Below are 15,260 nucleotides of genomic sequence, written 5' to 3' on the forward strand. Positions count from 1 at the left end.
TGATTCCCATCTGCGGACAGATTCTGTTAAACTACTCAGGTAAGAGTTCCATTACCTTTCTTTCCAAACAAGACCGACATTTCCATTCCTCAGTATCAGTCAATGGTAGGGCTGGAAATAGTCACCCATTGTTCTTCTTTTCTATTTATATTTTTCATAATCAATCAGTTACCAGCAGTGGGTCCCAGACTGACCCTGCATACAATTTCCATGGAAGAATAAGAGGCTCATGGGGCACTACCCTTTATTGTCTATTGATAGATTCTAGGAAAGGAACAATCATTGTCTCCTGTTGTGTACCCACTACTAAGCCCACCAGCCTCCAACACAGAGCTCCAGACCCATAGCTACACAGATGAACCTCATTAGACTAACTGGTCACAAAGCAAAATGAATAGATAGAACATGAAAGAGGATTTGCAACAGGGTGTGGATAAGGTGGTAAGAAGATAGAAGATGGTGAGGGATGGGGATAAGAGTGGTCAGTATACATTGTGTACATGTATTAAATTATTTGAGAATAAATTTAATTCATGAAAAAGCACTATTTTGGGCAAGCAAAGATTTAATATTTTTAAAAAGTAACTTTTTCATTGATGACACTAATGCAAACCTAGGAAACCAAGAAGTGTCAGTAATTTAAACACACAAAATTCCAGAACAAAGTAAGGGATCGAAGCACAAAGGCTAAAAGCACAAATTTCTTTTAGCATGCCTAGATTCCGTGGCACTAATTTCCTGTATGGAAGCTAGTGAGCACAAGTGTCTGCAGAGCTTGTTTGACTCTCCTTAGATTCTCAAGCACCTTTGCCTCTTGGCTATACACTTCAAAATAAACAGGATTAAATAATGAAGTGACCCTAACTATGCAAGCATAGGAAAAGTCCTGTACCTGGTCTCTATGAGAGCTCTGTAAAACCTGCCTGTAAAACAACAGGGTGTCTCTAGTGTTTTGTATTTGAGTCATTGCTTTACAACCAGGATGCCTCTTTTGCTTAATAATAATATTTTCTCCCTCTTGTGCCCTCCAGAGAATAGTCACCTTATGGTCAGACTTGCATAAGTTGATGGATGGAGGAAATCACTCTGTGGTATCAGAATTTTTGTTGCTGGGTCTCACCAATTCATGGAGAATTCAGATTCTCCTTTTTCTGTTCTTCACAGTATTTTATGTAGCAAGCATGCTGGGAAATCTTCTCATTGTGCTCACAATCATCTCAGACCATCACCTGCACTCCCCCATGTACTTCCTGCTGGCAAACCTCTCCTTCATAGACACAGGTGTGTCCAGCATTGCTACTCCAAAGATGATTTATGACCTCTTCAGGAAGCACAAAGTCATCTCCCTGAATGGGTGCATCACTCAGATGTTCTTCATTCACACTGTCGGAGGAACAGAGATGGTGCTGCTCATAGTCATGGCCTATGACCGGTACATTGCTATCTGTAAGCCCCTCCACTACCTCACCATCATGAGTCTAAGAATGTGCATTTTTCTTTTGGCTCTGGCTTGGATCATTGGCCTTATCCATTCTGTGGCCCAACTGGCTTTTGTTGTAAATTTACCCTTCTGTGGAGCTAATAAAATGGATAGCTTTTATTGTGATTTTCCTCGGTTCATCAAACTTGCATGTACAGACACATACAGACTGGAGTTCCTGGTCACTGCCAACAGTGGTTTCATCTCCATGGCCACCTTCTTCATCCTGGTTGTGTCTTACATCTTCATCCTGGTCACAGTTCGTAAACATTCCTCGGGTGCTTCCTCCAAGGCCCTCTCCACTCTCTCAGCTCACATCACTGTGGTGGTTTTCTTCTTTGGTCCTTGTATTATTGTCTATGTGTGGCCTTTCCCTACGTTACCCATAGATAAATTTTTAGCAATTTTTGATGCTATTATCACTCCTTTTATGAATCCTGTCATCTATACACTTAGAAATAAGGAGATGAAGGTTGCAATGAGGAGACTCTTTATTAGGGCTTTAAGTTTCAAAAATTCTTTCATTGGGAGTCCAAGAGATTCAGATTAAAATAGAACATTCTTGAGGGTAAATCATTTTTATTCTTTACTGAGTGGTCTACCCTAGAAACATTTGTGCAAGCAACACTGAATGGACTCAGCAGGTTGTATTTATGTTATATAATGTGTATACATAAATGTATGTATGTATATAATTTATATGTATATGTAACAACAGTAAATGAAGATGAGGCCTTAAATTTGGTAGAGGAAGGGTTGTCAGGCTTAAGGGTGATATGAGGGAGAAAAAGAAAGAGAGAAATTATGTAATAATATTTTAATTAAATATTTTTTAATTTACTTCTAAGAAAAGCAGTTTCAAAGATCTATTCAATTTACTATTTTAAATACCAGCTGTGAAATGCCTCTTCAAGTATTCTTTGCAGATATGATTAGTTTTTGCTAAGTAATTCTTGGATTCTAAAGTACTGAAAATCAATAAATTCAGCCTGAAATGCGGGTTTATGTCAAATGCTGTATCTCTTATGGAAATAATGGTAACTGCTGGACTCTCACACATATCAACATACTTTGTTATCATCTCAAATGTTGGAAACTTCGCATTGACACTGGTTCTCAGAAACAGAGCACATTTACCAGCTGCCTAGATTTGTGCCTTATGTGTTTCTCAGTGTCACAAGCAGCAGAATTACTCAAAATAAAGATCTTTAGCTAGATAATTTCGAGGGTTCAAGACTTTTATCATTTGAATTTGTGTCACCTAAATGCTGATTAGACTATTTCTAACAGTTTTGGATGTGGTTATAGTTGAAAAGCAAACTCTGTAGTCCATTAGAGAGAAAGAGAGGAAATTTTAATAATGTTAGTCAACACATATTTTTGGAGACTAGAAGATGTAAATTTCATTTCACTTATGTATATGAAAACTATTTCACCCCCTCTTTCTAGTCATTGTTTTTGGCAAAGAAATCTGTGTCACTAATAGGTTACAATTAATGTTTTGAATATTTTGGAGCTAAAAACTGAAAATGCTGATTTTTCAATAAAATACAAAAAATATTAATGTAAACCTTGTCTATAACTATATAAAAAGAAAGGTATAGGAATTAGAAAAAGCATGACAAACTATTAGCAAATAGAAATATAAAAATGGCTGGGTGGCAATGGCACACACCTTTAATCCTAGCACATGAGAGGCAGAGCCAGGTGGATCTCTGTGAGTTCGAGGCCAGCCTGGTCTACAGAGTGAGATCTAGGACAGGCACCAAAACTACATGGAGAAACCCTGTCTTGAAAAACGAAAAAGAAAAGGTGAGGAAGAAATATATTATGCTTTTCACATAATATATGATTTATTTTAAGTATAATCTTTATAATTAAAAAAAACTTTAGAGAGAGTACCACACAACTTGCGTTTCCAGGTGATTCAATCCAGGTGTCACCTGAATACATTATTTTTCAAGTTTGGGTTATACAACTGATATGAAACTGACCTGCCACTCATGGGCTCCCAAGTGATCTATAGCACTCTTTGAAAGAAACTAAGGGAAAAGCAGTAGAAGGACAATGCTGAGAGCTTTGAGTAGTATCTGTCATTGGTGTCTTATACAAACATTCTCCTGAAGCAAAGCTTCAGTATCAGACCATATTTAACTTAAAAAGAAATGAACTGGCACTCCTCTTTAGTGTCAACTATTTCAATGACCCCCCCCCCAATAATATCCTCCAAAGGTTCCACTGCTAGCTTCTGTCACAAACTCCAGGCAATAATATTAAGAGAATTCCATATATAGCATACTAAGATTGTCTCTTTCCTGTAGTGCCTGGCTCTTCTGCTTGTCTCTAACTTGGCAGAGCTATCAGTCTTAGCTGCAAAAGATGCTGGGGGAGGTCTTTCTGTGAATATATGTTGTTCCCATTGATTAATAAATAAGCTGCTTTGGCCTATGGCAAGGCAGCTTACCAGGCAGGTGGGAAATCCAAGGAGAGAGAGAGAGGAAAGAGATAGGCAGAGGTGAGAGATGTAGCCCGCTGTCCAAAGAGCAACAAGATGCCAGCAGACTGGCAATGCCACAGCCATGTGGCAAAACATATAGATTAATAGAAATGGGTTGAATTAAGTTGTAAAAGCTAGCTCACAAGAAGTCTGACCCATAGGCCATACAGTTTGCAAGTAATATAAGCTTCTGTGTGTTTACTTGGGTCCTAGCAGCTGTGGGACCGGGTGGGACACAGGAAAACTTTCAACTACAAAAAGATATTTCAATTCTGTTCCCCCTTTGCTGGAATCCTTGTTCCTTGTTCTGGTCTTGTTTGTTTGTTCTTGGCTTTGGTTTCTTGTTTTGATTAGACACACACTCATACACACACACACACACACACACACACACACACACACACACACAGAGCACAATAGAAATTAAACCAAGGACTTTGCACAAGCTAGGCATTCATTTAATGAGATACACCCACAACACTCTGCACTAGGAATTGAATCCAGGACCTAGTTTGTGTTAGACAAGCACTCTGCCAATGAGATATATTCCACAGTCTTCTGTCAGTTCTTTCTAACCTTGTATGTGTGTCCTTTCATCTCACTTTTCAATGCCTTCCCTTAGTTATTCTCTTCACTTTGTCTCCTGATTCTCTCTCAAGAGTTGAGCCACTTGGTAAATCCACCAAAGGTTTTCTGTAATGTAAATTTGGTCATGTGATTGCTCTTATACCATCTACCACACAGGATTCCAATTATTCCTCTCATCCACATTTCTTCTATAAGAGTGATGAGACACTGGTGTTTGGATTAATATGAATATATGAAGATATGATGGTGAAACACGTGAGCTCTTTGCCCCAAAGCCTGGTTTTTGTAGCAGCAGTGAATAGATTCAAGAATTGGTGTTTGGGGCATAGACACTGAAAACATAGACAAAAATAAATTTATATCACTGAACGTGATTCTGAAAGACAAACAGAGATAACAAGTGTCAATATTCATGGTGGGATGCTGTACCAAATGAGGATTTGGGGGAAGAGGTTCATCCTAGGACATCCATAAGGTTGTGAAAAGCAGGAAAGTTTGTGAAAACCTTTCCTTTGTAGTGAACTGACATATAATTTACCCTAATACTGACAGCAGAGATCCAGTTAACAATATGACCTAGGAATCCACACAGTTTTACTTTTCTAAGTTGTCTGACAGCTGTTAAACCACATTTTTAAAAAAGGAATTTTGAAGTAGCTTTTTTTAAATCTTTTTACTACAACTCTCAAAAAGAAATATCTTTTACATCGAAACTCTATACACAGGCAGGCGATGGTGGAGGATGCTTTTAATCCCAGCACTCAAGAGGCAAAGGAAGGCAAAGCTCTGTGAGTTTAAAACCAGCCTGATCTACAAAGTGACTTTCAGGATGGCCAGGGCTACACAGAGAAAAAAAACCCCTCTATACACACACCAATATCTAAATAATATTTAGATGGATGCTAATAAATATAGTGCATCGCTGATGATTTTTAATGACTGTGTTATAAGCTCATGAGTTACAGAACTTTGCCTTCTGGAAGAATTTTATTTTTAGAACAATTTTTGTATGTATATTAAAGAAAATGTGAAGGAAATTTTGACCATTTCTTAACAATATGTTTTACCAAGGATGAGTGGCAAAGCCATGTGTTTCTCTAGATCTAGAGTGGAATAAAACTAGAAAGAACTTTGCCTATACAGACAACTGGTAGCTACAGCAAGAGCAAAATCTAACATAAAAGATTCTGAGGAATAGCAAATCAAATTCATCAGTTATGGTTCAGTAAACAGTGTTGTTAACAGCTGAAATGCATCAAGTAATGATAAAGCTTCTGACTTCTAGTAAATTTATGATATTTTATGTGATGAAGTGTAATTCTTTAGCTATTTCAAATGCTTTTCAAAGTTCTTGATCATATAATCCAGAAAGCAATGGTTATATAGCATTTTATGATGTTTTAAAATAAAATTCAATACATAAGTTATATTGTAAATCACTAATATTAAATGTTCAAAATTTGTTTTCCTACTGAAGACTAAATAAGATAAATCTTTCAAGTTTATTGTCTGAGAAATATGAGCAACACAGTTTCAGAAAACAGCTATCATATCAGAGTCACTATACAGCGTATCAAATAACTTGAGAATTACTTGAAAATGGAAAGAGAATGAGAGAATGGTTCCAAAAAAATCAATCCAACAAGCATATCAATCCTAGAAAGTATTTTAAGCAGGAAAATTAAATACATAAAAATTTGCATTTATGCCGGGCGGTGGTGGCTTACGTCTTTAATCCCAGCACTCGGGAGGCAGAGCCAGGCGGATCTCTGTGAGTTCGAGACCAGCCTGGGCTACCAAGTGAGTTCCAGGAAAAGGCACAAAGCTACACAGAGAAACCCTGTATCGAAAAACAAAAAAAAAAAAAAAATTTTGCATTTATATCTAAAAAGGTATTTTAGTGAACAATATTTTCTTCAAATTTTTATTTTCTCTTCATTTCTTCATTGATTCATTTTTCTTATACAAGAAAATGTAGTTTAATTTCCATTTATATATAATTTTATACTTTGAAAGTTCTAGGTTTGAAAAGAGATTAATTTTTAATTAATATATTATTTGACAATCATACATGCATGTAATACCTTGTAGTCATACTCCTCTTCCACGCTCTCTTATCCTCCTCCTACTCTAACTCCCCTTTTTCTTCCTAGCCATTCCATTTTTTTGTTTGGTTTTGGTTTTGCATTTTGACCCACTGGGTTTAGCCAGGGCTGTTTGCAAGGACATGAGTGTGAAGCTATTCACTGGAGCATGAGTAACTCACCAGGACTACATCACTGTAGACAATGACTTCCTCTCCTCCAGTAGCCCTCCACTTTCATTAGCTGACCTGGGAAGAGACCCAACCACCCTGCCCCCATCTGTGACTGAATATTTACTGGCTCAGTTCTGTGCAAGCAACCATAGCTGTTGGGAGTTCCTGAGTGCCTCTGCCTTGTCCTGTCCATAAGACGCCACTTCCCAGCCCTCTACCCTATTGTTCAGCTCTTACATTATTGCTCTTCCCTCTTCGGTAATGGTCTTTGAATCTTGTAAAGGAATTTACAGTATTTCATTTAATGCTGAGCATTCAAAACTCATTACTCCTCACCTAGAAAAGTCATAAATCTGTATTTGCTGCAAGAGAACTGCCATTTGTTGCAAAAAGAAGCTTCATTAATCAAGGCTGAGAACAGCTCTGGCCTATGGGTACCAATGAATATTTAGGAGGCAGTTTGGTAGCATATCTAATTAGCAAGGCAAAAGTGATAAATTCACCCCCTCCTATGACTTTCCAAGCCATGGACCTTCAGCCAGAAACTCCCTCCTACAGAGAAAGCTTCAGATCCAACTAGAAGTCAGTGGGGTACCTTCCTAACAGTGATGTCACTTTGTTCCAGTAAGCACTGGATACCTAGCAAGTTGGTATTCTAACATGTGAAGAATAAAGTTGAAGAAGACTATCACACAGCGACTTCCAGTACTATGAAGGCTATCCAGAAGGGATGAAGCTTCCAATTCAGTTCCAACATGATTTCTCTGTATTCTGTAGCCAAAGTGTGTGGTATCTTCAGCAATGGGGTCTTATTGTCCAGTTCAGGTGGGTATCAATGACAGTGGTTGCGTTCTGTATAGTTTCGTGGGCCTCTGAGAATTTCTACTCTAACAACTCCTAAGTAAATGCCCTACAGCAGTCACTGGGGCATGTTACTAACCCATGACTTCTGGGATGGACATTTACCAATGCACAATATTTGTGTTTAAAGTCTTTTGTTAATTACATTTTATAACTAACTTATAACGTAGTGTAACAGGGCCCCAGACTTTAATAGGCCCTGAGACCTCATCACAACTGACTCCACGATGGAAATACCATTCATGATGTAGAACATTCAGCATGTAAACTGCACCATCTGCAAAAACTAAAACAAAGGCCTAATCCATCAAAATCCACATAATTCTGGAAAAATCTCAAAATATACTAACCTTAGTTTTTAGCTCTGTAGATCCACTTCTGGCTAACTGTTCTCATTAACTGAAGTATGTCAACTCAGAACATGGTTTTTGTGCTCAAAAGATCACCCTGAGAAAGGCTCCTTGCTACACTGGGATCCTGAACACCTAGTGTAGTCATGCGAATAAAGACTTTCTATTGGCTTGAACCCATGTCTCAGCAGTCTTCTCTGGTGAACACCCCACAACAGAACTGGTTTCCATGTGACTCCTTCAAACATACTTAGACTTGAGTAACTCTTCACCTGCTCCCATTTTCTCCTTCATCCACCCTCCCTTGCTGTTTGAACCTTATCAAATGACAAGTATTCCTTCCTCTACTTTCCAAATCACATATTTTTACCATTCCCAAACTCCTTAAAGCTTCTGGTCTACTCACACCCTGTCATAGACTTTTTTTACTCCCAGGTCTCTATAGACATTCTAACATATATATATGTAATATATATATATATATATATATATATATATATATATATATCTGTGTGTGTGTGTGTGTGTGTGTGTGTGTGTGTGTGTGTACAAGGCTATGTACACAGAAGAGAAAACACACACTGCTTGGCTTCTGGACTTAGGTTGTCCAGCTCAACATAGTTTTCATAATTCCAACCATTCCCTGAAAACTCCATTTCTCTTTACTATTGAATAAAATTCCACTATGTGTATGTATCACATTTACATTACCTGATGTTATTCTGTTGATGGACATCTGGGGCTGATTCCATCATCTCGCATTGTGTAAAGAGCAGCAGTGAACATGAATGTAAAACGTTTCTCTTTAGAGGAATATAGAGTGCTTAGGTGGTATAGAAGAGTCTAATTTTTTATTTTATTTATTTATTTGTTTGTTTGTTTGTTTGTTTGTTTTACATCCAGACCACAGTTTCTCCTCCTATTCCCTCTGCACAAACTCACCTCCCCCTCCTTATTACTCCTCCTCTGTGTCTGTTCAGAAAGAGCCAGACCTTCAATGGGTATCAACAAAACATGGCATATCAAGTTGCAGTAAGACTAAGCACTTCTCCTTATATTAAGGCTAAGCAAGGCAATCCAGTATGAGGAATAGATTTCCCAAGAGCCTGTGAGTGTTGAGACAGTCTCTGCTCCCACTGTTAGGAGTCTCACAAGTAGACCAAGCTATACAACGGTCACATATATGTAGAGGGCCTAGGTCACTTTCATGCACTGGTTGTTGGTTCAGACTCTGTGAGTTCCTATAAGCCCAGGTTAGTTGTTCTGTAGGTTTACTTGTGATTTCCTTGACCCCGCTGGCTCCTACAATCGGAAAGAACTATTTCTTTTTTTTAATATTTTTTAATTAAGAAATTTTCTACTCGCCCTACATACCACTCACAGATCCCTCCTCCCTCCTCTCACCCCCCAGCTCTCCCTCCCAAGCCACCCTTGATCCCCACATCCTCCAAATCAAGGCCCTTCCCCGCTGCACCAAGGCTGCTCAAGGTGCCACACCGCAAGCACCAGGCTTCCAAAAGCCTGCCCATGCACCAGGGATGGATCCCAATTCCCCTGCCCGGGTGTCCCCCAAACAGTTTGAGCTAAACAGATGTCTCCCATATCCAGAGGGCCTAGTCTAGTCCCATGGGGGCTCCACAGCCATTAGTCTACAGTTCATGGGTCTCCACCAGTGTGGCTGGTCATCTCCACACGTCTTCCCATCACGGTCTTGAAGTCTCCTGCCCCCGAAATCCCTCCTCTCTCCATTCAATTGGATTCCTGGAGCTCAGCCTGGCACCCCATCATGGATCCCTGCATCCACCTTCATCAGTCACTGGAAAAAGGCTCTGTGATGACAGTTAGGGTATTCACTAGACCGATCATCAGAGTAGATCAGTCCAGGCATCCCTTCAATCACTGCCAGCAGTCCAGAGTAGGGTCATCCCTGTGGATTCCAGAGAGCTTCCCCGGCCCCCTGCCTCTTCCCACTCCCATGATGTCTTCATCTATCATGGTATCTCCTTCCCTGCTCTCCCACTCTGTCCCCACTCCAGCTCGACCCTCCCATTTCCCTATGTTCTCACACCCCATTCCTTGCCCTTCGCCACCCCCCAACCTCCAGCCCACTCATTCAGATCCCATCCACTTCTACTTCACTGGGCTATCCATGTGTCTCTCCCAGGGTCCCTCCTTGTCAGCTAGCCTCTACGAAGCCATAAGCTGCAGTCTGGCCATCCCTTGCCCTACATCTAGTATCCACTTATGAGTGGGTTACCTCACTCAGAATGATAATTTCTAGTTCCATCCATTTGCCTGCAAATTTCATGATATCATTGTTTTTTACTGCTGAGTAGTACTCCATTGCATACATATGCCACATTTTCTTTATCCATTCTTCAGTTGAGGGGCATCTAGGTTGTTTCCAGGTTCTTGCTATTACAAATAATGCTGATATGAACATAGTTGAGCAAGTATCCTTGTGGTAAGATTAAGCATTCCTTGGGTATATGCCCAAGAGTGGTATAGCTGGGTCTTGAGGAAGATTGATTCCCAATTTTCTGAGAAACCGCCATAATGATTTCCAGAGTGGCTGTACAAGTTTGCAATCCCACAAACAGAGTAGGAGTGTTCCCCTTGCTCCACATCCTCTCCAACATAAGCTGTCTTCAGTGTTTTTGATCTTAGCCATTCTGACAGGTGTAAGATGGTATCTCAGAGTTGTTTTGATTTGCATTTCCCTGATAATTAAGGATGTTGAGCAATTCCTTAAATGTCTTTCAGCCATTTGAAATTCTTCTGTTGAGAATTCTCTTAAGCTCTGTAGCCCATTTTTTTAATTGGATTGTTCAGTATTTTGAAGTCTAGCTTTTTTAGTTCTTTATATATTTTGGAGATCAGTCTTCTGTCAGATGTGGGGTTGGTGAAGAGCTTTTCCCATTCTGTAGACCATCATTTTGTCTTATTGACCATGTCCTTTGTGCTACAAAAGCTTCTCAATTTCAGGAGGTCCAATTTACAGCTTGATACTGGCATAAAAACTGACATGTGGACCAATGGAATAGAATTGAAGACCCTGACACTAATCTGCACACCTATGAACATATGATTTTCAACAAAGAAGCCAAAACTGTACCAAGGAAAAAAGAAAGCATCTTCAACAATGGTGCTGGCACAACTGGATGTCAACATGCAGAAGATTGCAAATAGATCCATATCTGTGGCCATGCACAAAACTTAAGTCCAACTGGATCAAAGACCTCAACATAAATTCAGTTACACTGAATCTGATAGAAGAGAAAGTAGGAAGTAGTCTTGAATGCATTGGCACTGGAGATCACTTCCTAAATATAACACCAGTAGCACAGACACTGAGAAAGATCTATTTCTAAGGTAGTTCTCTTTCTGGTTTTTGAGAAGTCAACAGACTAATTTCCAAAGTGGCTATGGTACTGTACAGTCCCACCAACAGTGTATAAAGATACTCTTTTCAAAGTCCACTCCAGAATTTGTTGTCATTTGTATTCCTGATGATGGCAATTCTAATTAGGTTGAAGTAGAGTCTTAAAGCAGTTTTAATATTCATTTTCTTGAAGTTCCTAAAGGTGCAATAGTGGGTAGGCATATATATTGGTGGTAGCCAACTTCTGTCTAATTGGGTTTAAGACCCATTCTACAGGATGAAAACCATGCCTGGTACTGTAAACCTAGCCAGCTACCTGGGCTAGTGAGATCATGGATCTTAGAAGAGAACCTACTACCTCTATTTTACTAAACCATCATAATTCCTATCTGCATTCTTTATACTTATCCTTCTATCCACGGTGTAGCTATCACCCCTCATTACAGAGAGCCACTACTGGATAAAATGCAAAGAACAACTGATTATGAGGAGCACAGCCCCTGTTAATATATCTACAACACAACTTCTGCACCTGAGGCTCAGGGAACATCACGGAAGAAGGGCAGAAATATTGTAAGAGCCAGGGGATCATAAAATCTGGTGTGATATTATGTCTCCTAGAAATAACAGGGAAGCTTAAACCATGATACCTCAATAATGTTGCTGCCAAAATAAGACCTGAGCAAATACAACAATGATAAACCTGCTAACATGAAAGGGGGAAATTCCATTAAACCATACACAAAGAACTACAGGAAATTAAGGAATACTGCGAGTGTAGAAATAGCCTTTCCCATGGATGAGCCCCAATTGGTAAGCTCTGAAATCATATACACACAAGTAATACTAAACAGACTGAGCAAGTAATACGTGTGTGTGTGTGTGTGTGTGTGTGTGTGTGTGTGTGTATGTAACTATAACAAAGAAAAAAGGCCATGAATTATAGCAAGATGAGGACACAGGGAAAAATTGGAAGGCAGAAAGGAAAGAGGGAAATGATGTAATTATATTTTAATTTATATGTAAGTATCATACACAAATGTATATAAAATTTTTGGTCACATATGTTGTCTCCATGAATACTTAAAAATAAGTAGTTTTGATTTAAGTGTCTAGTCAACTTTATCTTATTATGCAGATACCTTAGGTCTTTTACATTCATACATCTTTCTGTCTCTCTCACATACCCTCCTTTGTGACTCATTGAAAACTTCCTCCATTGACTTTCCAGGATTCCGGGTAACAATTTTCTTGCACAAATGAGTGATCTCATACTGGTGATCTCAAGTCTCTGTGGTATCATTTGGTCAGTACTCCTCTGTGGGCCAATTAGCTGTGTCTCCCACAGTAGCAGCACTCATGTAGATGTTAGTGCATGAAATAGTGCTACTTCTAACCAGGAGAAAGGTATACTATGCTTAAGTCTTTGGAAATAAACCTTTAAGAGCACTATTGACAAATATAGAAATAGCCTATTGGAGTACAATATCTAACATCTCAACTAGGCAATATTGAATAGATTTTTAATGATAGATTATTTTCCATAGAAATCAATTAAATATTACCTTACACAAGAAAAAAATGCATAAACTAAGATTAATGAGCTAAAAAAATAAACTAAGGAAAAGAAGAAAGATACAATGTCAGAAACTTAAATTGCCTTTTTAACTCTAAGTTTGAGATCCAAAACCAGGAGCTAGAAGTTTAGGAGGCAGCCTTACAAGTGTGGGTAAGAATTAACTCTGCATCAGAGAGTGCAAAGAACTGTCTGTTCTTTGAAACGCTAAAGGTCTTCATGTGAAAATAGATAAAGATGACCTGAAAACAACCAGGATGTTCTGAGCTGCAGGTGTTGAATGGATTGTTCTCCTTCTCCATGTTTATTTTAGGAGTTGTGGTGAATTATAGATGCATTTTAAGAAAACTAAGAAACCTCGATGCTTACGAGTGCAGCCTGCCTTCTCCCATTTAAATCTGCCAAGCACACTGTGAGTCACTATAAGGCAGCCAGACAGCCACTAAGGTGCAGCACACAACTGAACAGTTATGAGAAAAGGCCAAGTCTCCTATACATATTGGAGAAGAAGCTGATCAGACTGTTAGGGTTTCTACAACTTACTGTTCTGAAATGTTACTTCTACTCTTGTGGTCTTAATTCTTCTATGAAGGGACAACAGCATCAACTCCTGCAGTATCAGACAAGATAGTGTGTGGAAGAAAGTATGGTGCCGTGCACATAGTTGTTGCTGGTTTTGTTTTGAATTGGGTCATTACTTTCATAGAGATTTCGTCAACCGGGGACTGCTGCAGAGATTCCTTGGCTGTGTCAGGAAATCTTTAAGCCCAGATATGAGTTGTATATTGAAATGAACCAGAGCTATCTCTGAACCTGCCGCACGGAGTCTTATTTCTTTCAGAGCGCAACCATCATCAGGCTGACTCACAGGTATCATTTCTACTTCAGAAAAATTATAGGCACATATTACTTGTTTGGCAATCTTACTATTATTTACATTGTTGTGTGCTTAAATAGAAGACTAACTGGTACTGGATGTGTTACTACTTCAATAAATTCAGTGAACATTGGGTATGGTAGACATCTAGTAAGTACTTGTTCATTGATCACAAAGGGCTATGATAAGTGACACCGTGAATTTATGGTGGTGTTCTAACTGCATAACAAAAGGAATAAGAAGTAGATTGATCTGGGGAAAGTTCTTCTATAGAATATGAAATATAAATAACTACAAATAAGGAACAAGAGTGGGTATAGTAGCAGCCCAAAGAGAAGAGGATACCATCATTATGAAGAGTTTCGTTGCATAGTAGACTAGTATTATATTATAAAAAATAACCAAAATATTAGACTTGGGATAATTATTTATCATCTGCACTCAGCCCCTTTAATTTAACAGACAATTAAGTGAGAGGCAGGCAGTGAGCATAGTGTGGAAGGGATGGAAGAAAAACCTTCCTTGAATTCTCAAAGACTTGGGGCTAGGATGTGATACTGTTTTTCTCACTCCAAATAGTGTTCTTTCCGCCATGCAATGAAATATGAAAAGACAAAACAGTGTGGAAATGATCCCCAAATATCAATCATGTAGAAATTGTTAATAAACTTCATTATAAAATGGAATTTTATGTATTTTATTCATATAATTTATGCTTTTTTCTGCATCCTAAGTATCTTTTCTGACCGTGTTCTTACTCTGATGCATCTACAACCTAAGCTTGTAACCCTTTGTACTCCCTAGACTGTTATTAAAGTGGGGTGTTGTTAGGGTTTCTACATTATCTTCTCCATGTATATGGAAAAGGTGAATACGGTTTGATATAAAATTAACTACGAGACAGCATTAATGGGAATAATAGTACTGTACCACTTTGCTAACTGGAGCAATCGAAGAGATAAGAAAAACAAAGATCAACAGAAACTCCTTGGTATTTGGGAAACACCATGGGCAGGAGCAACAAACTGGGAGAGAGAAATCAGGGGGTTCTTCTCATTTCCTTCATCCCATGTTGTTATTTCCAGTGAGTCTTCAGTCTTCTCATAGCCTTTCTTCAGGCCAGTCATTTGTTCTTTTCTAATACTTATCCCCAAGTATTGCCCAATCTTTATTTGGATAATGTTAGAAAATAAAGAACATTAGATGTGGTAGCTCATGGCACTGAGTGACTGCCAATTTTCTACAATTATGCTGAGGTGTATTGATTCTATGCAGCAATGTGTTTTGTTTATAGTTTGAAACTGATGTAATTACTAACTCCACACAAAGCTTGATTTTTCTCTTCTCTGCCTTTTTCAGGTTTTGTTGAATACAGCTCTGTTCTCCACTGCA

The 15,260-nt window shown here is 38.7% G+C and overlaps 1 protein-coding gene across 1 annotated transcript; it reads left to right on the forward strand.

Annotated features, from left to right (window-relative positions):
- The first annotated feature begins 1,067 nt into the window (after positions 1-1,067).
- LOC131908463 (olfactory receptor 4F3/4F16/4F29-like) lies at positions 1,068-2,030 on the forward strand. The gene has a single exon (XM_059259506.1). It carries the CDS (start codon positions 1,068-1,070, stop codon positions 2,028-2,030), a length of 963 nt encoding a protein of 320 aa, XP_059115489.1.
- The last annotated feature ends 13,230 nt before the right edge of the window (positions 2,031-15,260 follow it).

The sequence above is a fragment of the Peromyscus eremicus genome, chromosome 4 (assembly GCF_949786415.1).
Source record: "Peromyscus eremicus chromosome 4, PerEre_H2_v1, whole genome shotgun sequence".
Classification (NCBI taxonomy): domain Eukaryota; kingdom Metazoa; phylum Chordata; class Mammalia; order Rodentia; family Cricetidae; genus Peromyscus; species Peromyscus eremicus.

Coding starts and splice junctions, on each gene's coding strand:
- LOC131908463 (XM_059259506.1), top strand. CDS start 1,068: ATGGATGGAGGAAATCACTCTGTGGTATCAGAATTTTTGTTGCTGGGT.